At 38.7% G+C, this 26,894-nt stretch overlaps 1 protein-coding gene across 1 annotated transcript; it reads left to right on the top strand.

Moving 5' to 3' along the window:
- The first annotated feature begins 1,786 nt into the window (after positions 1 to 1,786).
- Positions 1,787 to 26,082, top strand: SMC3 (structural maintenance of chromosomes 3). Its single transcript, XM_039554011.1, has 29 exons — positions 1,787 to 1,926; positions 5,825 to 5,900; positions 7,474 to 7,512; positions 8,314 to 8,381; positions 8,752 to 8,823; positions 9,010 to 9,089; positions 9,626 to 9,704; positions 11,051 to 11,168; positions 11,720 to 11,895; positions 12,497 to 12,577; positions 12,846 to 13,010; positions 13,168 to 13,289; positions 13,642 to 13,855; positions 15,492 to 15,595; positions 15,812 to 15,911; positions 16,365 to 16,525; positions 17,818 to 17,959; positions 18,263 to 18,413; positions 19,425 to 19,577; positions 20,447 to 20,598; positions 20,811 to 20,969; positions 21,671 to 21,778; positions 22,186 to 22,294; positions 22,798 to 23,045; positions 23,167 to 23,379; positions 24,047 to 24,238; positions 24,400 to 24,577; positions 25,108 to 25,214; positions 25,525 to 26,082. The coding sequence occupies exons 1-29, from the start codon at positions 1,912 to 1,914 to the stop codon at positions 25,594 to 25,596; spliced, it is 3,654 nt and encodes a 1,217-aa protein (XP_039409945.1). The 5' UTR covers positions 1,787 to 1,911; the 3' UTR covers positions 25,597 to 26,082.
- Positions 26,083 to 26,894: the final 812 nt, after the last annotated feature.

Raw genomic sequence — 26,894 nt, 5'->3', positions numbered from 1 at the left:
ATGTGGAGTACCAACAGAGTCTCAAATGCATATGCAAAACATATTTCTGTTTTCTCCCATCTGAGTGTTTCAGGTGGTTTTGAAAATTCCAAGTTTATCTAGAATGTGTAAATCTGTGTAATCAAGGTTGTGTAAATGTGTACAATTAATTCACAGCAAACATTAACATAAAGATTGATGTAGATTATTCTTTTAATCAGGTACAAGATTGTTTAATTGTGTTGTAAGGAAAAGTGGTGAAACTGACTTTTGTTTCTTTTCTTAAACTCTCTTCTCCCCCCACCAGGAGTCTCCTCGGATGGGCCAGGCATCTGGGACCTGAACTACTGTTATCTCTAACTCACTTCACCCCAGAAAAAGTGAAGAAGAGTAAACTTAGTTTCACAAACTCATCCCAGAAAGATGCTGTGAGACTTATTTGAGGATTTAAAATTCCCTGAAATCCTAAGATGAAAGGGATTTTGAAAATGCAAATAGAGAAAATATTGTTCCCCTCAGACCCATTGAACTGAGTTATTTAAAAGCCAAATAAGACAGGCAGGAAATTTTCATTTTGAATTTGTTTGTGGAGCAACCATTAAACGGTTTAGTTTTTTAAGCCCTGTGTTTTCCGAAGAAACAATGGACCATTTCTCTATAGGTGCTGGTAAAATCTCTTACAATAGCCTCTTGAAGGGCTGTTAGTAAAACCATTTAATTACATGGCACTTAAGAATGTCTGGGACTGGGGAGATTTTCCCATTAGGGAAGAAAAGTAATTCATCCATCTATTATTCTAGGAGAGGTAGAAACCAGACCTTTCTGTTTAAATCTATTTTTTATTAGTGTTAAGAGGCTCAGTGGAGGAATTCTATTGCATGCCTCTAAGTGCTGGCTACAGCTGCAGTTTTGAAGGAGCACTGTCAAATTGAAAATTGCATTTTCTCTGAGACGTCACGCCCCGACTGTTGTCACAACACCTGAAATTACCGTAACTGGAAGAAAGTAGGTGAAAATTAATGTTTCTCTTCCACCATTTTGCTTATTTTTGTGTTTGACAGCTTCTCTGGGGAGCTGAATAGTGGCTCTGCGAGGTAAAGGACTCCAGCCAATCTGTTTTCCTGAGAATGTTTCACACCATCGCTGTTTGCCCAGCTCACCCTGGGCACCTATTTGGCTTCGCCCAGACTTTTTCCCTGGGGATGCGGAGCTCGGCTCCCAGCCCTACGCAGCCGGGCGGAGATGGCTGAGGGAGCGGGTGCGCTGGGGCAAGGAGCGCGCCAGCGCAGGTCCTAACGCTGCTGCTGCTGCTTATTTTTTATTACCATTTTAATTTTAAAAAATTCTTTTTAGATCCTCGAACAGAAGCCGGGACTTCAGACAGAGCCTTTATTTCACCTCCCGCGCAAGTGGCCCCTCAGGGCGCCCCCGGCAGCGCCCCCTAGGGACGCGCGCCGCCTCTCGCCCCGCTCGCCTCAACTTGCCTTTGGCGCCCAATCCGCCCCTCGGCGGGAGAAACCACTTCTCCCAACTCCCTGGGGGGACTCCGGCGGCCTGGAGGCAGGGTGGCCCGCCTTCCCCGCCACTCAGCGCCCTCCAAAAGACCACCGAGACACTTTAGAAGATTGTAAAAAGGACATTTCCGAAGTCCCACGTAGTGTGCCTCCTTCGGCGGGACAGGAGCGCGTCCTCTGCTCCGCAATTCTCCCTCCAAGTGGCGCTGAATGGTTCGTGCCAGGACGGGACGGGGAGGGTCCGCCGCCATTTTGTTTGCGTGAGGGTGAGCGGGGCCCTGTGCGGGAAGCGGGGGGCGGCTGAGGGGGTGGGAGGCGGCGGCGGAGACCCGCGGTCAAGCCGAGCGCTCGGACCGGAAAGAGACGGCGAGGGCGGGCTGAGCGACAGCGTGGCGGGCCTACCCCATCCTCGGCAAACATGTACATCAAGCAGGTGAGCCGGCGGGATTTGCGCAGACCGCAGTGTGCGGTGCGGCCTGGGCCTGGCCGGGGCGGTAGGTCCAGCCCTCCCCTCCCCGGGCCTGGGGGTTCTGCACCTTCACATCTGCCCGGCCCTCAGCAGGGGGTCCGCGGGCTTGCGGCGGGCTCGGAGGCCTTTTCTTCGATCTTTTCTATCCCGGGGGGCGGATCGAGGTCCAGGCTGGCGGAGGTGGCCCCGGCCCGGCCACGGTTCAGGTCTTTCCGCCGGCTGGGCTGGTGGGGCTCTCTCTGTCTCTCTGCTCCCCTTTCATTCATTGCAGGTGTGAAGTGGCGCTGGGGGTTCTCTTTCATGGACCCGAGACTTGTTCGCGGGGCCCCTTTGTACGCCAACCCCGGTGTCCCGGCTGCGGAGGGCTCGTACCCAAACAGAGGGCTCTGCTCAGCTGTCAGAGGCATCTTTCAGCTGTTCAAGTTGTGGGGTCTCTTCTTTGCTTTGGGGTGCTGTCTCAGGCCCCCGGGCATGAACCATTTCACCTGTTATACTTCACCCTTGCCAAAGGATCTATGGCTGGTGCTCAGTTAAAAAGATCCTGGTATGGACCTTTTTAAAACAGTTTTTGAGGTCATCATTATATTACTTCTGTAGTATCCCTGCAACCGCTTTAGCAGCAGATTTTTGTTACTGCTTTCATGCTGCTGCATATGTGTGTTCATACTAAGCCTACCAGGATTCTGATTTCCTGGTGGACTCAAAATTGACCTGTTCCTGACACCCTGCAGGTGTCTTTTTGTAAGAAGAATACTTACTTAACTTTGAAAGTGCATGTTCTCCACAGATACCAGGTTTTCATCTACTGTTTGGCTGACTGGGCAGTGTTTCAAACGCCTTTTGATCGTGTTTTTGTAAATCACTCTTATCATCATAGGTGGGCACATTGCTTTAAAGACTTTGAGTAAGAGTTTTTGTTCTCCAGATTTGAATTCCCAAAAGCAAACAGCAGTGAAGATACATAGAGTAAGAGTCCAAATTAACTCAGAACAGGAGAAACGTTTCATTTTGAGGAAAATAGAAGGAAGATTGGGTGGTTAGTAACCAATACTGTTATAGGAGCTATGAAAGAGAGTGTAACAATGTGTGAACATGAGAATAAAAAGAATAAGAATGAATTTGATTCCATCAGTATCCCTTATTTTGTTGCTTTCCAGACGTTATTCCTGGAATTTGAACATTAAAAATATTTGTCTTAATCTGAGTCTATACAAGGCAACGAAGAAGTAATGAAGTTTCAGAATATATAGGATGGATGAAGTGATAAACCATCTAGAGAAAAATTTTGGGGACAAGATGGTGGTGTTCAGAGTCTGCATGTATCACACTCCCATGGTGCCTGAGTGAAAGTTGTGCCCAGTACCTTGTGGTAAAAGTTTATGCTTCTATAGCAGTATTCAAGAAACAAGAATTGGTTGTTTTTATCATTTTATAGAGACTTTCAGGTTCTTATGAGACTCAAGTAAATTAATTATTCCAATCCAGATGTTCTTAAAATATTATGGGAAAAATGTAGTAAAGACCAACTTTTTCGCCCATTCTTTTAATTTCTCCCCCTCCCCTTGAAATCTAGTGAGTTTGGAAGCAGCACTGTTTCAAAACTTCTGGGTTTTTAAAAATATTTTTTATTTAATATGTAAAATCAAAGTGAATGAACGTAGTTGCTGTGGCCTAGGGTGAGTGGCAAGACCTGAGTAAGATATTCTGTTCCTGCTTTTCCTTTGAAAGCTGCTGGCACAGAGCTTGCTGCAAAAGTCTCCATCTGGTAGATGAGGCAGACTGGTTTTTTTAGGGAGGGTTGGGTGTTTGTATTCACAGCCACAGTGCCTGGGTCTTCAGTCCATACATTGACTTAAACCTGCTTTCTGTAGTTTGGTCCATTAGATTCTGAAATCCTTGATTGCTTCCAGTGTAGCTGATCTGAATACAGTGCAGGTGGTTAGAGAAAACTATCTGGCCTGAGGAGAGGGAGCACAGACAATTGCAGTTCAGAAAAGGTTTAGGTAGGCAAAGTATTGAAGGAAGCTGTATTGGAACACTATTCCTTTTCCAAAATAGCTTCTGCTTCAATCTGATACTTGATGGTCAAGGACTAGTAATTTTCTGCCTACCTTTAGCTTCAGATTCCAGTAATGAAATAATTTTGCAAAGAGAATTTGATGGGGGAGCTATAATGCCTGGGAAGAGAAGGGCTCTGTTGAATTCTGACTAAAACTTAATTAATACCTTAAAGTTTTATTTCATTTTGATTTTTATAAACTCCAATGTTTGAGTTGCTGTCTGACATGGCATTTTCATTCAATATGAGCGAGATGGTTTTAATCCATTAGTACAAACAAGTGATAAGAGGAATTTTCCACAGTAATATTTAGTAGCAGGCTGTCATATAATGGGAGAAAGACTGAGGATCAAACTTGGCATAAATAAATAGGGGCATTTTCTTGTCCCAGTCAAAACACTGGAACTTTTTTTCCAGTACTTCTTGTGGGCAGAATTTTTCTCCCAACTGTTTGTGTAATGCTACCAGAATATTACAGAATATGAATGCAGTTCTGAAGGTAGTTATTTCTTGAGATGCTGAGGTGTCCACTTAATAGAGGCTTTTGTAGTAGTGAGGAAAGGCTTGCTTAAATGTTTACAGTACCACTTCTGGACTTTTTCCTGAAGTTTTGTATCTGCTTCTTGAATAAAAAGTATTATGCTCATTTTCTGGAATATGGGCTACTTTAATACTTGAGGGTGTGAGAGAAGGAATGACATGTTCAGAGAAAGAGAAAATGGTGATGGGACCATAGACCTTACAAACAAAATATCTAAATAATTTCGTATCTTAAGCTTCAGCAGTAATAGTATTGAGGAGTATCTTGCAAGATGGTTTGGTGTCTTCTTAACAAGTGATTTTTAGTGTATTGTAGCTGTCATAGTGAAACAGTGCCACTGTTTTAACTGTGTCCTGTTTCTCTTGGGGAAGAGCTGGGCAAAGAACACAACTATTAAATGGTAACTGTAGTCCTGTTTCAAGTATTCTTGCTGGAAGATCTGCAAATGTCAAACCTTCAGGTGGCTGCTGCATTTCTGGTGTCGTACTGAGCAGAGCAAAGCTGCCGTGCTTTCAGCACAGCTTTGATGTATGAAACAGGTTGCTTGGTGTGGGAAGTTGGATCAATTTTGTTGCTATGCAGAGCTGAAATTTTAGGATATTGTAACTCTGTACGTTGTATATTACTAGGCCTGGCAAACCTCAAAATGCTGCTGAAATTAAATAGTTGAAATTTGATGTGTGCTTCCAGACTATTTGCTTCATAGCTCCTGAAGTTATTTGTGCACATTTTTATCTTGTTAGGCTGTGAATTGGTAGAACCAAGACAACCTTGCCTTTTTATGTTTCCCTCTAGATTGTGCAGTAAAATGAGACTATTGCATGTGAAATAGGCAGTCTAGTACAGTTTTTGCAACCTGCAGTTTCACTGCTTGGAGAATTTGTTGTAAGTAGGTTGCATTAGAAAAATTAAATATAAGTGCTTGTTATATTGAGTTTTCTTTCCTATATATGATACTTCAGGCAAACACATATTTTTGTGTGGTTTGTTAAAAAAAACTCTTGGAACTCTCTTGCTTGCTATGCTTTGGCCTGCACAAATACCAGCGTCTCTTGCTAGGGGAGAAATCTGTCCCTAAATCGATTCTTAGGTGAGGAGCAAGTTTCATGTAAGTTCTCATCTTGAGATGAAAAGCTGAATGTGTGCAGGAAGGGCAGGCAAATTAAATTAGAATTGATGTAAATATTTTGTCAAACCTTACAGTACAAAAACTGTTCAAGAACAGAGAGAACTTTGATAAAACAACTTCCTCTTCTCACCAGGTAATCATTCAGGGTTTTCGAAGCTACAGGGACCAAACCATTGTGGACCCATTCAGCTCCAAACACAATGTCATTGGTAAGTTCTGATACTTGCCTTTTAGCACTAGTTAAAATTGCACGTTTATTTCAGGTGATATTCATGTTAGTCTCCTTTATAGTTTTTAATAGTCTCTTACATGTGATGGTTGTATTTTCTGTTTTGGAAACTTCTGTACAGTTGTCTGTAATGTACCACAAGGCCTGCTCCACTTCCAGCAAACAACTATTAACATTCAGTTTTGCTGGAAGAAGAGCTGAATCTTCAGAAACAGAGTGAGGTTCATAAACTCCTTCCTAGGTGCACATCTCTGTATCAGCCAGACCTCCTTTACAGGTTCTCCTTGCAGGAAGAGCAGCAGAGAATTTGTACGGGGTTCTTATTTTTTTTTATCTATGCAAGTGTCATAATTTTTATAAATAAGCACACCAGCAGTTATGAACTTGTGCAGAGAAAGAAGATCCTCTTTCTTCCAGTTTTAAGGGAATGAATTTCTGGACTGTAAACTGTCAAAAAGTGTAAGTTTTAAAGGGCAGTTTCATAAATAACACGTATTTTAATAGCACATTGTTGTCCACCATTCTCATACCTCTTCCTATTTCTGCCTATGGACGCCTGGCGCTCCCTTTTTGTTTGCGTTGATTTTTGTGATTGTGCAGCAGCTTTTGAGACTGCTGACCCAACAGCAAACAGTCAGTTTCGGACATAAAATCTTAATAGCCAGGATTTAACTCTGGTACTAGGAGTAAAAACATGCATATAACATGAATAGATATCTTGCTAAGTAAAGTTATTTCCTCAGGAGCTAAAACTTTATCCAGGTATTAATGTTTTTAAAATACACTAAAAATTCTGTTTCATTTAGGGTTTTTTGCTTTTTTAAAAAGAATGCCTTGTAATCCCAAGTAGTTTTGAGGATGAGGTGAATCTGGATGGCATGTAGGCAGGCAGGGATGAAAAGCCTGGGGTGTTCATTGCTACTGGAAGACAAGTGGGTTTGAAACAGATACAGCAGGTGCTGATGCTAAAGAGAAGACTCTGGGCCTTGCTGAAACACTTTGGAATAAACACTGAAATTATGTTGGTGTAGTGCTCTGTTCTTACACCTTTATTTTTCTATATAGAAGTAGCACTTATTCCAGTCTTCTAAAAAAAACACTGCAGGATTAACAAGTGGAGTATTAAGAAGTTAATGTGCTATGTGAAGTTCATACAGCCAACCTGAATGCACAGGCAAATGGTTTCCTCTGGATAAATGTTCTGGGGCCAGGAGAATTTGGCTTAGGTCTACTGTTCTTATTCATCAGAATATCAGTATAAGAAGCAAAAAGCCCGGCAATAAATACGATTGGAATAACTATTATTCTCATTGTGGAATAGTATTGGAGTTTGTAAATCCAGGTAATGTGTTTGAGTGGACAAAGGGCTACTGTCCTGTACTCAATGACTAAGTGATCCACCTACCAAGTTCACCTCATTCCCCTGAGATTTCATTTGGCTGCGTTATATTTGGGTTCTGCTCTTGAATATTTTTATGTAGTATTTAAGGTACCTTGCACTGTTAACCTATGTCAACTATAACCTGTGCTATACTTTGTGTTTTAATTTTCAGTGGGAAGAAATGGATCTGGAAAAAGCAACTTTTTTTATGGTAAGCATGGATTTCTTATTAGCCAAGGGATGCTGAAGATACCAGGTTTCTTTGCTTGTTTGTGCTAGAATTTGGTTTAACAAATTATCCTCCTCAATAAGGAGTCGCAGATTGGAAATTACTTGACAGTGATGAAAGGCATATCTCAATGCACTTGTTTAATACTTAGTCCAGGTTTTTCCCTAGAATTCAGCTTCTCTTACTAAGGTCCTTCTAAGGCTTTCAGTTGGCAAAAGTATTTACAGGAAAGTGATTCTAAAAGTTGCCCACCATGAAAGATGTTCATGATATTTGCAGTAGTTTTAGACGTCCTTAGTGGCTAAATTCTACTCCATAGCAGTTTAGCACAGCTTAATGTAAGGTTATGAGGGGGATTGTGTGGGGTGGGAGCACTAATGGAAGAGCAAAGATGCTAATTAAAGGTGTCAGTAGTCTTTGTGACAGTTGTGTTTATAAATTGCTGTGTGCTAAGTATTTTAGCAATATTTTTAGCCTAGCCTGTGTGCTGCGTATATGTAGAGGAAAGCTCATGAATTCCTACTTGTTCAGCATTGTTAATGATTATGCAGTGAGCCAGAAATGTGGCAACAATAACTACTTCAGATAAATCCTGCTGTACAGCAGGTCGAGTGATAACGATCCAGCAAATTAAGGTTTTTGATGAAGAAATATTGTAAGATTTTAGCAACAGCATGACTGTATTATACAACAGTAAACCACTGTGTTTTGAGTTAATGAAACTGCTGCATAGCTCCCTGAAGGAAAGAATAAATCTTCTGTTTCTTTACTATTTCATTACAGCAATTCAGTTTGTCCTCAGTGATGAGTTTAGTCATCTTCGTCCGGAGCAGAGACTGGCTTTGCTGCATGTAAGTGAAGGTGTATAACAACAAAAACTAAAGAATAAGCTAATGCATTTGAATGGTACAACAAAAATGTTAAAATTGCTGGGCTGTGGATATTTTAAGCTAATTATTTTGAAAGCATCTTTCTTTGTTTCCATTGGCAAAAGGGAATTTATTGCGCAGTAATACATTATGTTGATAATGCACACCAGTGAATGTGTAGCCAAGATTTTCAGAAATAAAAATATGCATGCTGGATCTTATGTAAATGCTTTTGCATCTCGAGTCCTTGAAAGGAAGGGGGAAGTGGGGTCATCAGGGAAAAGAGAAGAAGAATGAGTTCAAAATCTTTTATAAGGTGGCAGTTGTCTAACCAAAACATCTCCTTTCTTAGGAAGGTACAGGTCCTCGTGTTATTTCGGCATTTGTGGAGATTATATTTGACAATTCCGACAACAGGTTACCGGTAAGTTCAGTGAACTGCTTTGGACATAGATTATAATTTCAGACTCAAGTAGTCTCAGTGTTATGGAAGACTTCAGTATGGTAATTGCTTTTGAGTCATTTCTAGTAAAAAGTGCCATAAACATTCTGGGTTAGTTACAGCTGCTTGCAGTAGGTATGTGTATTTACTGGCTTTTGTTTTCTTAAGATTGATAAAGAGGAAGTCTCACTTCGTAGAGTCATTGGAGCCAAGAAGGACCAATATTTCTTAGACAAGAAAATGGTGACGTAGGTACTTCTTTTTCTTATCTGAATGAGAATAGTAGTATTCCTGTAAAATTCTACAGGCAAACCCAACACTTGCATCATTAGGATGAAATAATTTATTTCTGTTGTGTAATACTGGGTGTCAGTCCTTGTGCAATAGACAGCAGACTTTGAATTTGCAGTTTAATCCATCCATTGATGGGGTGTTTAACTGCTTGCATAGTATTTCTTTCAGGGCTTTTTAAAATAAAAGTTACCACACTCTAGGTGGTTTTATATCCTTCCTTGTGTTATCTTTGCCTGTATTTCCCTCCTCTGTGCTTCAAGGTCCTTACTTCTTAATCTCTTTCCAATTCTATAGTATTTTAGATATTTTCCATTTTTATTCTCTCATTTCATTTTAGTATCACCATTTTCAAATGAAGAAGCTTCTTCAAACAGAGCATGCATTGCACACGGTGGTTACATTATGTGATGTGTAGTTGTGATACTTTACTGCGTTTTTACAGCTGTCATTTTTACTGTAAGTTTTTAATGGCTTCATAATAACATTTCAGGAAAAATGATGTCATGAATCTTCTTGAAAGTGCTGGATTTTCTCGCAGTAATCCCTACTATATTGTCAAACAAGGAAAGGTAAGTCTTTTTCACGAAGTAGAAGGAATCACTGTCAAGGGTATCATGTTTCCTGCATGCCAAACTTAGTTCAATTATTTCAGAAGGAAACCAAAACCTAAATCTACTGTAGTTGAAATAGTTCTTGTATGTAGCTGTTTCTTTGGCAGATATTACTGTTTTAGTAGTTTATGTTGATTTTAAGAAAAAAATACTTAATGTCCGTAAATGTTGATATTTAGTAAAGGGTTTGTGTCATGGTCATCTTTATAATGAGGTTTTTTTCCATATAGTTAAATACAAAGCAGACTTGATTCCTGTGACTATTTCAGTGTAAATTCAAAGATTTCTGGGCCTACAGACGAGGCAGCAAAGTAGTGGTAGAGAATTAGAGGTTAAAAAGTACTGTCAGTGGACAATGAGTGGAAAATGCAGAAGTACCAAAAGTGCACATCAGGTAAAGGGCTCATGGCCTGTCTTAACTGGTCTTGAAGACCCAAGCAGCTTACTAGAGCTTTCAAAAGACACCCACATCTGCAGACAAAGAACAGACTACTTGTAATGGCTCACAGGATGGATCAAAGAGATGCTGGTAAGTGTCACCTCCAAAAGGTTACTGGAAGGCATACTTAGAGAGGAATGCAGGACACTTGAGGAGCACTTGATGTCAGGAATGCTAACCCATAGTACAGTCTGCCAGATGTTTATCAGGACATATTTTCCTATACAGTTGAATATATGTATTTGAAAGAAACAGCTTGAGCTGGAAAGTCACTTGTAGTGAGGATTGGTGCACACTATTTAACAGCCAAAATACACATACTGGATTTAATATAAGACAAATAAGAAACAGTTACCTTCTTACAAAAGCATGCAGCCACTGAAATTCTATTAAAGGGAAATGAGTCTTACGTTGGGTGTAATTGTATGACTGATTTGATGTCATATTAATGAGTGTTTCATGCTGTGAATTATTCTAAGATTTGTAATCCCTACATTTTAGTGTGGTTTTATGGAGGCACTTAAACTCTTTGATTTAGTACCAGGACTTAAAAGCCCAAGCTTGAGTTTCTCTAAACATAATTTTGAGTGGTTTATGATTTCTTCAGTGTACATAATACTTGTATCCTGAGTTTTGGCAACAAATGGTAACATTTGAAAAGCAATAAATTTCATTGCAAGCAGAATACTTGCTGTCCTAAACTAACTGTCTCAAAAAGAAAGCAGTGTGGTGTGTGCCGTGTGTCTGAATCTTCCTGCCAAAACCTCAGGCAAGCAGGCAGAGCAAAAAAGTGCAATCTTTGATCTGTTGTGGTTAGCCATACATCCAGAGCAGGTTATTGAAATCATAGATCTTGAATTTTCAGATCAACCAGATGGCCACAGCTCCTGACTCTCAAAGACTGAAATTACTGAGAGAAGTAGCTGGTACCAGAGTGTACGATGAACGTAAAGAGGAGAGTATTTCATTAATGAAAGAAACAGGTAAAATTTCTAAGAAATTATTGCTTTATGCCACAGTAAGTCAACTCTAAAACTTCAGGCTTTTTCAGTAAAGCTAGATAGATGTTGTTCATGGTATGTTAAACCATGCAGAGCTTGTCATATTTCCTCCTTGAATTTCCAATATCTCAAAAGGTTTAGTAAGCTACCTTCTGTGTGCTTTTAGTAATAAAACTTTTTAGCTAAGCTAATACAGATAAATGTACTACTCAAAATATATGAGTGATGTCAGCTGGCAGTGATCCAAAAATCAGGATACCTACTGCTGTGCAAACACTAAAGTTCATGTTGTACAGTCTATAATATTTTAAGTGTATGAGCCAAGAGAGTATATGCTTGTGTTGCATTACGTAACAAGTATCAACAGTTCTGCTGTTAGGATGGTTTTTTTGAGAACTTCTGTATATGGGGTGTATGAACATTTCATGTATGTTGACAAATAGTTAATCACTGGAGTAGATTCAGTGGCTGTAAAGATGAGAGATTATATTACAGCATTTAACTGAATTTCAATCTTGTCATGCTTTCTAAAGAGGGCAAGAGAGAGAAGATCAATGAGTTGTTGAAATACATTGAAGAGCGACTGCATACTCTAGAAGAGGAGAAAGAAGAACTGGCACAATACCAGAAATGGGATAAAATGAGGAGAGCATTAGAATACACCATTTATAATCAGGAACTTAATGAAACCCGAGCTAAGCTTGATGAGGTAAAGTATCTTGGCTAGTACAAAATGTAATGAGCTGTTGGGTTGTTTTTGCTACCATCCCCTTTTGTTCCTTGATGGAGTCCTGACAGTGTTAAGGAAACTTTCCTGTCCAGCCACTCAGGAGCCACTCTGGCAGTCACAACCACACCACCTGAGCTAGGACCGAAGCCCCTTCCCAGCACAGGTGCCTCGCTTGACTCCCTGCACACCACGCTCACAGTCAGATCAGATTTCCCATAGCAGAGTCTCACATGTCTCGATCCTTAAAATAATTGCATCTTGATGCAGTAACTAAATAACAAAGGAACAGCTCAAGCTGGTGCCTCCAAGGAGGGACTCCAGCAAAGGAAACTGAGTTTTTATCCCATCACAGTAGAAGCCTGGGGCTTCCCATGCCCTTTGTTGTGCAACGGGATGTTAGTTCTCTTCCTGTGGCTTCCGCCACCCAAAACTCAACCTGCAGCAGTCCTCAGCTGTGCACCGAACTACCTGCACTGTATGTACTCCTCAACATCACTGTTCTTCACTAAATAATTTCTTTCTGGAACTACTACTAAAACAGAATCTGGCTACTTAAGCTATTGGTGATATTTCCATACAGCTTTCTGCTAAACGAGAGACAAGTGGAGAAAAATCCAGGCAGCTGAGAGATGCACAGCAAGATGCTAGAGATAAAATGGAGGTAAAAATATTTTTAAGGGCTCTCCAGAGGTGTGTTTTGCTTTGTGGTTTTGGGGATTTTTTGGAGGAAGGCGAGAGGGAGAGGGTGAGGGCTGGTGGTGTCTTAAAATTATATTGAATTCTGTTGCGTGCGTTCATCCTGTTTGGAAGCTTGGGGTTTTTCACACATCTACTGTATTGTGATCTACAGAATAATGATCTTGTGAGTTTTGATAAATAGTGAAATATTCCTTCAGTGTTTAAGATACTGCATACTTAAATTTGCATAGGAAATAGAACGGCAAGTTCGAGAACTGAAGACAAAGATTTCTGCAATGAAAGAAGAGAAGGAGCAACTTAGTGCTGAAAGACAGGAGCAGATCAAACAGAGGACTAAATTAGAGCTGAAGGCTAAAGATCTACAGGATGAATTAGCTGGCAACAGTGAGCAAAGGGTATGTAACAGCAGTGAAGTCTTAAAATGTCACTGGCACAAGGAAGTATTCTTGTACACTGAGGTTTTGGTTTTAGACTGGAGCCTGTCACTGTTTTGTAAGGTTTGGTAGATTAGTTTAAATACTAGCTTTAAATACTGCTTTGTTTGACTTTCAGAAAAGACTGCTAAAAGAGAGGCAAAAACTTCTTGAGAAAATCGAGGAGAAGCAGAAAGAACTGGCAGAAACAGAGCCAAAATTTAACAGCGTAAAAGAAAAAGAAGAGAGGGGAATTGCTAGGTCTGTGGCATTCTGTACAAATTTTATCAATGCTATCCATCTGCAATTAACAAAAGCTTGTACATGTTGCTTGACAGTGGGGTAGCTACATGCACTTGGAGACGGTCTGTAAAAAGCCTGCTTTATTGTTGGGATGGGAGCAGTATTTGGCAAAATGATTTTCTAAGCTTAACCACTTCTTGTGGATGATTTTATTTTTTATAACATGATCCTTTTTGTTACTGATTTGGTGCTTAAATTTTAGAGCCTGGTTTGACACGTCTTGAAAATTCTAATTGTAATTCTTAATGCTTGCTTTTAATAAATTCAAGATTTCTTTATAATACAGCATGTCTTTCCATTCTCAAAACAGACTTGCACAGGCTACACAAGAAAGAACAGATCTTTATGCAAAACAAGGTCGAGGGAGCCAGTTTACTTCCAAAGAGGAAAGGGATAAGTGGATAAAGAAAGAGCTGAAGTCTTTAGATCAAGCCATCAATGACAAGAAGCGGCAGATTGCAGCTATACACAAGGATTTAGAGGATACAGAGGCAAACAAGGAGAAAAACTTGGAACAGTACAGTGTAAGTTTTCAGCTTACTCTCAGTCTTTTTGGGAGAAGGGTTAAATACTCAGTCTTGGACAGTCAGACTTCAGTGCATATTTATAAGGATGATGTGACTTTCTGGTTGGATGTGGTCTTTGAAAAATGCTTACTGAAAATCTGCAGATAAGCTTTAAACTCCTTTAGCATTGCACTAACTTCACTCTCTATGTTGGCTTTGCCTTCTGGTATTTTCCCCAATATGTTTGGCCTGAGTTATCAGGAAGAGGCTTCTATCTGCCTTGCTCTTGTCTACATTGAACATAGCCACGTCATAGATAAGTTTGTTACGTTCTTATAGAAGTCTGTGTTGATTGTTTCCACTTCTCTCATTTTCCCCAAGCAAGAGGATCTTTTTAACTATGCAGCAGGCACTGCACCCTTGTACCATGGTTGCAGCTGGTTAGAAGTTGCATCCCTAGGCATGTTAGAAGATTAATCTGTTATTGTATTACCTGCATAACTTAGATTTTAATTTCCATTCAGAAACAGCTCTTAGAGTGCAAATACAGCAAAATAATCCAAAGATAGCATTTCTGCTAGGAGCTCCAGCTGTGAAAACACTGCTTTTATATTGAGAGAGCATACAGTGCCAATGCTGATGGTGTTCTTGGTCTTTGTGTAATATTCCTACTGAAATTAAGGGTCAGTCTGACACCAGGGAGGAGTGTAGTTGTACAAAGATGATGGTGTTCTGCTAAAACACTTCTTGATTGGGACCCACATTATCAAAGTCGTGATTCTCTGAGTTGGTGAATGAAGAAAACAGCCTTTACCACTGGCTGACTGCAATTGTACTGGACTGCTCAGTGGTAATTCTATAAAATTGAAGGGGTTCAATTTGTTGTGGATTTTGATTCCTTTCTATAAACATGTCTTGGTTTCCTTTTCCTCCTCAAGGAAGGTTGATTTATGCTTAGGTGAAGAGTTGTATAGCTTTTTGTTGTTCAAAGAGAAGGCATCTTGGGTGAATGTGATTGAGAGCTTGCAAGGTTAGTTTGGAGTGAGCTGGCTGTGTTTTTAGAACACAGTTACTTCTCCTTGTACACATATAAATTTGTAAACACTATTGAGTGCTAGCCCTGAGCTGCTTTGAAAATGGCAGGTGTTAAGTGAGCAAAGGGAGGATGTCTGTGCATTGGCTTAAACAGCACACTGTTGACAGCAGCTGTCTTGAAAATCTAGTACTGCTGGAGAGCAGGCTGAGACTTTTGACTAATAGCAGGTTGACATGGTACACAAGATTAGTTGTACTTATCACAAATGTCATTTCAGAGCATGATTACACAGAAGTTATATGTATGTTAGTTACTGTTTTGATTCCAGTTCTTGCTGTGACTTACAGGGATCCATTTCACTTTAATGCCCAGAGGCACAGCTGAACTCAGTGCCTGCCTTGCTATCTGTGTGGCACCTACACCTTGTTACTGCTTCTTTACAAAGCTGTCTTTTTTCTTAGTGCTTTTGCAGTTTGTTGTAAACTGGTTAGAATGTTTGTAGGACTTACCTGATTTTTTAGTAGTTCAGTATTGAATAAAATAAAGGGTTGGTTGGTTTTGTTTGTTTTTTTTAATATAGAGAGCTGTAGTTTCATACTGTTCTTTTCTTTGTGTTAGAAACTGGACCAGGATCTTAATGAAGTGAAGGCTCGTGTTGAAGAATTGGACAGAAAATACTATGAAGTGAAAAATAAAAAGGATGAGCTACAGAGTGAAAGAAAGTTAGTAATTAATTGAAATATATCTCAATCTCACTTAATGTGAAGGACCCCAACTGTGTAGTTTTTAACATGGCATGTAGGTATGTTTTTTAAATATGGCCATGTATGAACTTCTGCACTTTGCCTTCCCATTAGATTAGCAGTCTTTAAGAAAATAATAATAAAACTTACAGATTGCATTCACACTTACAAAATTTTATTGGTTTTGTTCTGTAGTTATCTATGGAGAGAAGAGAATGCAGAACAACAAGCTCTTGCTGCAAAGAGGGAGGATCTAGAAAAGAAACAGCAGCTTCTCAGAGCAGCAACAGGAAAGGTAAGATAACCTTGCTCTTGAGAATCCCTTGTGGAATCTCATTCTTAAAGGACAAGTCAGTTTTATCTGAAAGATATAAGTTATTTTTTAAATTATTGTCTTTCTGTCATAATTAAGTTCGACAAATTATATTTTAAGCTGAATTTTTCAAATATTTATGGTTCTAGAGCTACTTGAAAGTGAGTTTTGCAAGCTCAAGGTAGTTGATATAAGGAGACTAGGAAGAAATGGAATGTTTTTAAAATTTCTTCTGATACCTTTTTGCTTAAAAAAACCCCAAATAAAAAAAACTGAGAAGTGATGGATTCTTATTTCAGTATCTTCTGTTAGTGCTGTAGGTTTACAGGAATTTGGCAAAAAAGAAGGTTACACCTGTTACAAAGTTTAATGGTAAAATGAATATTATGCCCACACGTTTTAGCTGCAATACAGTAATTAGTTGTATTTTAACAGGCCATTTTGAATGGTATAGACAGCATAAACAAAGTTTTGGAGCACTTCCGTCGAAAAGGCATAAACCAGCATGTTCTAAATGGCTATCATGGAATCGTGATGAATAACTTTGAATGTGAACCAGCTTTCTACACCTGTGTTGAAGTCACTGCAGGGAACAGGTAATTATGTGCTCTTTAGTGCAGTGTCACAATTCAGTTGTTGTTGCAAGCTGCTACTGAAATATTATTGTTTTGAACTTCATGTCTTGCCTATTTTTGTCAAAGGGCCTTCTATATAGCATGATCTAACTGCTATTCCTTTGTGAAGGAACTAAGAAGAATTCTGCCTATTTAAATATTAGTCCTAGCTGCTCCTGACTTTGTCTAAAAAAAACCTAAAACAAAACCAGAGAGAAAAAAAGAAAAAAAAAAAAAACAAAAAGGCCCCAGACCCACACTCCTGACACTTGATTGGTGGTAAGACTTACATTGAATAAAATGGACAGCATCTTCTAGTGTGGAGAATTCTACAGTAAGCAAGGCTGATGTTTCAGTAACAGTAAGAACTATTTCATTTGCACTAGAAAATCTCATGGTTGAGAATGGTCTCTAAACTGTCAAAAACTACTGTTTAAAAGCTGTCTGAAAAGATGTTGAGTGTTAATGAGTCCGTGTAAAATGTTTTCTAGAAGAAGTAAGTGTCTGTTGGGTGATCCACCACTTGCTGCAACATCTAATTAAAATTGTCTTTTTGTGTGATCAGTCCCTGTTCCAACTCATGAGTAGTCATAAAAGTTCTTGCTTTAATGAAATGTAGGTAGTGGCGTAAGAGCTGGAAAGAGCACAGAGGTGACATGATCTTGCAAAGTGTCATATAGAAATATTGATGCTACCACGACTGGAATGCAGTGGCGCTTCTGCAACTTCTGTTTCAGTGTGAACAAGGGCGTCTCTTCCAAGCACTTTTCAGTTCTCTCTGAATCCTGTTGTGCCCCATAATTTGGAAAAAGCTGTAACAAGCAAGCTGTAGTTCAACTTGCAAAGAAAAAATTGCTTATTTCAGTCCCTGTGGTGCTAATCCTCATAGTGTGCAGGGAGGTCGGTGAATGTGGTCTGTGTCTCTCTGTGTGGTGTATAGAGGTAGCAGAGACAAATTCTGTAGATCCATGCAGAGAGGGAGGGTTGAACGTTGTGTATGGAAATGCAGGACAGAGGTGTGTACACAGTGTCACTGTACATGTATTGAGCTACTCTTGGCTGGATCGTGGAATGTAAAGGTGTTGGCTGATCCCATATTAGCAAAAGTGAAAAGAGTATCTCCTCTTGCTTTTTCTAAGGCATGGAATTGAAAATGCAATGCAGCTTTATAGTGATGTGTTATTTAATGGTACCTGCATGAATACTGTCTGTATACAAATGTTTGTCCTTTTAGTATAGTAAAGTTTAGCCTATTTGTTTGGCTTGTTAAATAGGTTGTTTTATCACATTGTGGATTCTGATGAGGTCAGTACAAAAATCCTAATGGAATTTAACAAAATGAACCTTCCTGGAGAAGTTACTTTCCTCCCTCTGAACAAGCTGGATGTTAGAGATACTGCTTATCCTGAGACTAATGTGAGTAAGAATTCCTTTCAAACCTACCTTTGCTTCATAACTACAAAGCCTCATGTTTTGAGCTGTGTACATTGCTTATTGCCCACCACTTGCTTTTCTGGTGAATGCAGTTAAATACTACTTTTAATGTATGCTTCTCAACATAAAAAAACTCTTGTCACAGAGAAGCACTTTCCTACGAGATATCTGCTCTTTATTAACTGCACTTTGCAAGTAAAAAGGCAGTACTAATAAGTAGAGTTTTATTGTAACCTGATAATCAAGAATTACTTAAATTGCTGAATTGTAATTCTGTCACTTCAGGATGCTATTCCTATGATCAGCAAACTGAGATACAATCCAAGATTCGATAAAGCATTCAAACATGTTTTTGGGAAGACTTTAATTTGTCGTAGCATGGAAGTGTCCACCCAGCTGGCCAGAGCTTTCACAATGGATTGTATCACTCTGGAAGGTAAATACTGCAATTTTATAAATTATTTATTGTAAAAATAGGAATCCTGGGGACATGGGGCTCATTAAACTTGGTCTGTTCAGTGTTGTCAAAATAAGATAATTAAAAATAATAGTATACTTGACTGAGATGTATGTACAAGGTTGCATTTGGTCAAGTACAATGCTTAAAAATACAGAATTTCTCGACAAGCTGTGGAATTTTCTTCGGATCTAAATGTTAGTAGCTATGTATCTCCATCCTGAGAATTACAAAGGAGATTAGGTTTGCATTCATCCAGTTTTTTAATCCAATTTAACAGGTGTTTGTTTTCCTGGAGTGTGCACGGTGTTTTCCCAAGGTCAAGCCAGTGTTTAGGGTGTGAATGAATGGCCTTAATTCCTGATAAGGGCAAGGTGCATTCTTCTGTGCAACAGATTGTTTACATGTTATGTTCTCTGAAACAATCTATATCTCTTGTTAATTGCCTGTTTTTAAGAGGGCAGATTCCCTGCAGGCTTATTGTTGTCTTTTTGTGTCTTAAAGTCAATCTGAAAAAATTTCTAAGGGTGTCTGAGGAGGAAGTTATTAATTTTTCAGTGTCAGCGTACTCTACAAGCCACAGATGCTGCTAATTACTTCATCTCTCTATTTCCTCATAGAAAACTTGAGATTTTTTTTCCAAACTGGTAGTGCTAGGCATTTGCATTTTTCCCTTAGTATAAGTATTTTTTTTCCTTCAAGCTGCATGGGTTTCAGAAGTTAATTAAAAACAAACACAAAAGTAAGCCCATGCTTAAAGGAGATCATAGCAGTCTCTGTTCATCTTGAGAGAGGGAATGCACTTAAAATGAATACAGAAATAAACATTTCCCTAATTACTGTAAACATATGATTGCTGATACAGTCAGTGCTTTTGTAGGTTAGTTGAAATGTTCTAGTTAACCTGCTCAGTTGCGTTGTAGAAAGTGTGCTGGACTTTTTGGCAAGCATGTAGTGTGCACTTTATATCTCATTCTGTTCTGCTCTTAGGTGATCAAGTCAGCCATCGAGGTGCTTTGACTGGAGGTTATTATGATACCAGGAAGTCTCGGCTTGAATTGCAAAAAGATGTTAGAAAAGCAGAAGAAGAACTTGGTGAACTTGAAGCAAAGCTCAATGAAAACTTACGCAGGAACATTGAAAATATCCTTTTGTTGTTAGTGGGGAAGGTTGTGTGGCAAAGCTTTTGTTTTGTGTTTACAGTAATAGATGAAAAACAGGAGACAGACTTGTTACATATTAGCTGTGGCATTTCTTTTGACTGTTTTGTGTGCAGCCTAGTTCTCTGTGTTACTGTATTTGATATTGATCTTTAAAACTTAGAGATGAGGTTAAACCCTAGATAATGAGGCTTTCTATTCCTTTTAGAGTCTGTTGTAGTAACTGCCATAACCAGATATTCTTGTTATCTGTATTAATCTTCTCTGCTTCTTCTGACTCAGGCTGTATTTTTAGTACTTGTGTCCTGAATTGATGTGTTACATAGTCCACTTACGCTCTGCAGGGGAGATGGGAGAGCTTTGTGTTATAATAAGCTCTGAGTTTCTTGACAGTTTGGTCTTTACAGTCTCTTCGCACAGTGTCCTTTTGAGATCCAGTATCTACAGTTCAGGAGTAAGGGAGATTTATACCGTTTTCTTCTGCATCACCCGGGTCGTTCTGTCCTACAACCTGGACTCCTTTGCTTGTTGACCTGCATCTGTGCATTAGAGACACTGTTGGGACAGCAAATAAGCAGAAGCGTTCTTCTAAATGTCATGTAAAATAAGCAAGGAAAGCTTCATTTAGCTTAGTTCTTGATAAGTGACTTGATAAGTTGATAAGCTGCTCAAGTTACTTTTGCTGATGATCCTTGAATTTTCCTCTACAACTGATTATTATGGTTTGGTGGAGTTTTGCTTTGTTTCTTATTTTGATGACAGATGAATATGTCAGACAGAAAAAATTGAAGGTACTAGTAGGTATAAAATGATTTTTAAAACAAGGACAGAATTTTCCTTAGCCCACAGTATGGATTAATAATGAGATTGATCAGCTAATGAACCAAATGCAGCAAATTGAAACACAGCAGAGAAAGTTCAAAGCCTCTCGAGACAGTATTTTGTCAGAGATGAAAATGCTGAAGGAGAAGAGGCAGCAGTCTGAAAAGACATTTATGCCTAAGGTTGGTATGGGGATATTGAAAGTTGTTACTGGGTTTATATTGTTTCATTAATGTTACTGATAAACTTGCATTCCTTTCTGGTTAATATTATAATACAAAATATGAAGAGAGAACTGGAGATTTTCCACAAAAATATGTTAATATAAAGGTGAAATTCATATAAATCTGAGGATTGCTTTGAGGAGTGATTCTGTCTAATATCTGTTCCACAGCAACGTAGCTTGCAGAGCTTGGAGGCAAGTTTACATGCTATGGAGTCAACTAGAGAATCATTAAAAGCAGAATTGGGGACAGATTTGTTGTCCCAGCTCAGTCTTGAAGATCAGAAGCGTGTGGATGCTCTTAATGATGAAATCCGACAACTACAGCAAGTAAGGAAAAGAAAATGTCTTGCCATTAAATGTAGTCCCTTTCTTATCAATAAACTTGTTTTTGTCTTTTTGTATGAAAAGTCACTTAGGAATATAGTGTCATTAAAGTAGTGCTTCATTAGTAGTAGGTAGGTGTGTTTGAAGTTCTCTCATTTGCAAAGTGTATTTGCAAGTTTTCTCAAACACTGGGTGAATTTTGCCAGTTGATTGTGTGAGAATTAAGGCTATTTGTGTTGGAATCATCATAATTTTCTTGCTATTGACTTTCCAACAATAAATACAAATAGGTATCATCTGAAGGGAGGATGCACAGTATGGGAAAGGAAAACAATTCCTTTAAGGACGTGATAGGGGAGACAAAACTAAGCTTCTGGTTGACACACATGTTGCTGGAAAAATACTGCTTCTTAAATATACTCTCTAAAGCATTTCTGGGTTTAAGAATTGGGTTCATATAGAAATAAAGATTAATAAACTCACTGATCTGTACAGTTGACTTTTACACTAGACACCTTATTTGTTTTTTCTGTACGTTAAAATTAGAGTAACAGTCTAGAGAATTGTGATATTTTAATACACAGAATTGTGTGAAGAGTAGGTTTTTTTGGTTTTGTGGTTGTACTAGTTTCTTTTTTTTTGTAACAAGGAAAAAATGGTCCTAGTCAGGTAAGGCAACTAATACACTACTGTACTTTCTTCAGGAAAACAGGCAGCTTTTGAATGAGAGGATTAAATTAGAAGGCATTATCACAAGAGTTGAAACATATCTCAATGAGAATCTGAGAAAACGCTTAGACCAAGTGGAACAAGTAAGGATTTCCTCTTAAATGTACTTTTGCAGTCTGGTTTTGGTTTATTTCCAGGGCTAACACGTATTAAATAATTTTATAAATATTCATTTGTTGCACTGCATTGTCTGTGATGGGTTTGCTTCCATATGTATAAACTGGGATAAACAGTTAAGTGTTTCTTTGAATTTCAGTACAGTAAGTTTTTGACAAAAACTACTGTGAATACAGTCCTGTGTATAAGTAGAACTATCATAATGACAGATTTGTTTGAAAGTCTTAACTATTCTCTAGAAGTTTACTAAAATATTGAATGTTGTATGTATATAATAGTTACATGTAGTTATATGAAAGGATGGCTTGTTTGTCTGGCTTATACTTATGTTCCCATTCCTGCTGAAGCTTGGTGGCATTTATTTATCCCACAGGAACTGAATGAGCTTCGAGAAACAGAAGGTGGCACAGTTCTTACTGCCACAACATCAGAACTTGAGGCTATCAACAAACGAGTGAAGGATACACTGGCACGGTCAGATGGTTGGTAACATTATGTTTTGGAAAGAAAACTCTCCAGGGTTTTGAAAGTTCACACATACCATATTTGATTGAGAAATAGACCATATTGTAATTAACTTGTGTTGGTGGTAATGGGCTTCTGGCTTCAGGGCATAGTACTTGCGAGGCAACTGTCCTACAAGCAAGATCTTGTATAATTGTTCTGAATTTTGTCTAACCCATTTAAAGCTCAGCTGCTGTCAAATAGACTATCACATCTGTATGGCTTGAAACTTCCTTTGCTTGTCTTCCAAGACTTGAACAATATGACTGTAGTACATTTGTTTGGGGGTTTTTTAAGCCATATTCTCGAGGGGAAGAAAAGAGGGATTTTCAGCCTTTTGCCTGAAATTTAACCTGTTCCTTAATAGATCTTCTTTAGTTTATCTTTTTGTTTCATAAATACTTTCTTGGATCATTGCTGATCTTATGCAGGCGTGTAAGAGTTACAACTTTGGGTTTTGTACTCTTGCTCATTATTGCAGATCTGGATAACTCTATTGACAAAACAGAAGCAGGAATTAAGGAACTTCAGAAGAGCATGGAACGCTGGAAGAACATGGAAAAGGAGCATATGGATGCCATTAACCATGATACAAAAGAACTTGAAAAAATGACGAACAGGCAAGGCATGCTTCTCAAGAAGAAAGAGGAATGCATGAAGAAAATCCGAGAGTTGGGTTCACTTCCACAGGAGGCTTTTGAAAAGTATCAGACTTTAAGTTTAAAGCAGGTAAGTAGTGTCCTTGGTTTCATGTTTCACAACCTGAGATGTTAGTGTCACCTGCATCTTGGGTGTCAAATGTGGCTAGAATTGCAAGTCACTTTGGTGTGTTAATGTTTTCTGTTTTCAGTTATTCCGCAAGCTGGAGCAGTGCAATACTGAACTGAAGAAATACAGTCACGTTAACAAAAAAGCTTTAGATCAGTTTGTGAATTTCTCAGAGCAGAAGGAAAAATTGATAAAAAGACAAGAAGAACTGGACAGGGGTTACAAATCCATCATGGAGCTGATGAATGTCCTTGAGCTCAGGAAATATGAGGCTATTCAGCTGACTTTCAAACAGGTAACAAAATGGGAACCGTTGTAAAGACACTGGTGCTGAAATCAATCAAGCTGTCCCATGGTGTAGCAGCAATATGGGAAGAAGCAGATACTAAATAAATCTATACTGGGAGAAGGCAGTGTCATGTAACTTCAGGCTTGTGGGTTTTTTAAGTACTGAAAAATAAATAGGCTACCATTTTCAATATGTGCCCATCTCCAATACAACTCTAGCTTTTCTTTAAACCTTTTCAATACTTCCTGTCAAGTGAGTTCCTATGTATGCTGTACAACCCTTTCTGGGAACTGTGGCAGAAAACTGCACCAAATCCCTTCTTAGATTTAGTGAAAGTAATTCTAATGTTGACAAAGGATCTTCACTACGAAGTCTGTGAATTCTTCTCTTTAAAGGTTTTTTGCTTAACTGAAGGTTACTTAATAAATCTTGGTTTTGCTACAGTTCTATGTTTTAATTGTACCATTTTCTTGTAAAAAATTTTGAAAATTCTCATACTACAAAAATGGTTGGTTTGGCTCTTTTTTTTTAAGTCAAGCTTTGTACAGCATACATTTCTTCTGCTTAAGAATGTGGATCTCTGCTTTGAAGCAGATACTTCTTGTGCTCATGCAAAAACAGCATTCGATTTCACTCTAAAAATGAGTTGGTTTATTGACTGTTTCTTTTTCAGGTGTCAAAAAATTTCAGTGAAGTATTCCAAAAGTTAGTACCTGGTGGCAAGGCCACGTTAGTGATGAAGAAAGGAGATGTGGAGGGCAGCCAGTCCCAGGATGAAGGTGAAGGCAGCACTGAGAGCGAAAGGGGATCTGGATCTCAGAGCAGTGTTCCATCTGTAGATCAGTTCACTGGAGTTGGCATAAGGGTAAAGAAAAATACTTGGTTTTCAGTCCCCTGCATGTTCGTTTAGGTTGCCTTCGAACTATATTTTAAAAGGCAACAGTTAGTTGATCCTGTTTGTTTAATAGCAAGTGATGCTGTGGTTCAGTGTTATGGAATAACCTTCCTGTTGCATTGTTTTCTTAGGTATCATTTACAGGGAAGCAGGGTGAAATGAGAGAAATGCAGCAACTTTCAGGTGGACAGAAATCTTTAGTGGCCCTGGCCCTAATATTTGCCATCCAGAAATGTGATCCAGCTCCGTTTTACTTGTTTGATGAAATCGACCAAGCCTTGGATGCCCAGCATAGAAAAGCTGTCTCAGGTACCTGTCTACCTTTTATAGTCTTCATTGTAGTTGAAGGTAATAGTTTGTATTCTCATCCCTGATGCTTAAGAATAAAGCTTTTAATCATAAAAGCACATTTTTGAGAAGCCCGGGGTGTGTTTGGGGAAGGTTTCATGAACTTGGTTTTAGCTAGAAGCTCCATTTTGTTACTGCATCTAAAGGGTCTCCTTACTGCACTTAAGTGTGTTGAAAAACAGTCCTGTTTTGAAGTCTAGTTTGATATTAAAAATTAATGGAAAAATGCTTATGCTGTTTTTATTGTAGAAGTTTAATACCATAGTAGGTTTGCTGAGTGGCTGGACTTAGCAGAGTCCATACTGCAATTAATGATAATACTTGTATGTATTATCTGGGAAGTAAAACTGGTATAAATACTTTCTTGATTTGTGAGTATTTTGCTTCATTAACCAAAACCTCATTTTGAATAAGGCAGAGTTTTCTATTCCTGTTTGTCTCACTTTATTGAGAAGATTACATTAATAAAGAATTTTTGTTTTCTTTTTTAGATATGATTATGGAATTAGCTGAACATGCTCAGTTTATTACAACAACTTTTAGGCCTGAACTGCTTGAGTCAGCTGACAAGTTCTATGGTGTAAAATTCAGAAACAAGGTAAATAGTATGATAGGTTTTTCGGTAAACACTGCAATTAAAATAAGTTGTGCATTTGAGACTTAGCAAGAGTTCAAAATGAATCAGACTCACTTCATCTCATCAATTTCTAGTTCTGTTGTGGTCTTCTATGAAAAGTTCTCTCATTCTTGAAAGAGAATTTAAATACCTGCAGATGTCCCATGTCTCATTCTTTAAAGGGAGTTATAAATTGGTCATAGACCTGTTGCTGAGTCCTGGAGCCTTTGGAAATGTCTGTCTTATTCTGTAGGAGGTACTGTAATAACTGAATGCTTCTTTGTTCCACCAGGTCAGTCATATTGATGTGATCACAGCAGAAATGGCCAAAGACTTTGTAGAAGATGACACCACGCATGGTTAAAGGAACTTGTAATTACTGCTTATTTGGAAGATGTGTATAGTGCTATGTTTATGCCAGGGACCTGTACATTTAAAATATGAAGTATTTAGTCCTTGTTTAAAATAGTTTTTGAACACACATTTTAACCAAGACCCCAGAAGGCTTAGTTTCAGATGAGCTTGAGTATCCGTTTTGTCTCTGTTGCTGTATTTTATAAGATAATTGTTAATGTTACCTTTATACGATACCTGTAGTTTGGAAATTTTATTCTCTTCCTTCAAATCTTTTGTAAAGTGTTTGTTGCTGTTTTAAAGCTTTTCAGAAAGTGCTAGCTATTTCTTCCTAAGTATAGTTTTATCATTTATATTGCCTCACATGTTTTTTTTTAATGGCTTCAATTAAAATGGTTGGTTTTATGGCTGTAACTTGTATATATTAAGTTTTTGGGTTATATTGTCTTTCTGAAGAGGAATCCACTGAGATGAAGTAAACACTTGGGTCATATTAGAGTGGGGTATTTCAGAATATGAGACAAAGCAATTCTCCCAAACCACTCCTTTTTCCCCTTTTCTGCACATTGCCAGTCCCAGAAGAAAACTGCCCCAAATCTATGCTTGTCCAAATCCACAGTGTTCTGGTTATTGATCTGAAAAAAGGGTAAGTATCAGAGAATCCTGGAAAGTCTGACAAAACCCTAGAACTGTATCAAAACAAATCACAGCCCCTTCTTTTTCCTGCACATTGTCCAGTGTAACAACTCGTCTATTACATCCCTTCAGCCTGAAAGACTCGAGCCAAGTGACAGTCAGCAGTCAAAAAGTGAAATCTTTTCCTGCTGTCTAGAGTTTTGGCAAAGCGATACTGAATAATTTGATGTGTTCTCCTGGAACACTTAAGGATTTACCACAAACCATGGATTTCCTAGGTAGCAAAGTGGTTGTAAAAAGAGAATCCATTGGTGTTAAAATAGTACATTTATGAGTACATAATAACTTTTAAGAATACCTTATGTGACTTTCATTAGTACAGTGAGAAACAGTGAACTTGTGTATTGCATTTATTCTGTAGGGCATGTTTAACAAAGCAGAAGAATAAAGCTCTCTGGTAGGCTTTGATCTGCAAGTGCCTTTGCTCCCCACTGCGAACTTCAGGAAGTGCAGGAAAGGAGAGCATGCACTGATGTCTGGTCTCCTGAGCTCAGGAGTGCATATCCTGGCATCACAAGGCAGGGTGAGAGAAGAGTACTGAAGCTGATTCGGAGCAACTTCCCCTGATAGTGAGAGACATGGGAAATCACTACCTGCAGTAAGTCTTAAGCC

This window comes from Corvus cornix, chromosome 6 (genome assembly GCF_000738735.6).
Source record: "Corvus cornix cornix isolate S_Up_H32 chromosome 6, ASM73873v5, whole genome shotgun sequence".
Lineage (NCBI taxonomy): Eukaryota > Metazoa > Chordata > Aves > Passeriformes > Corvidae > Corvus > Corvus cornix.
The sequence above is the reverse complement of the archived record's forward strand: the minus strand, read 5'-3'. Positions and strand labels throughout refer to the sequence as shown.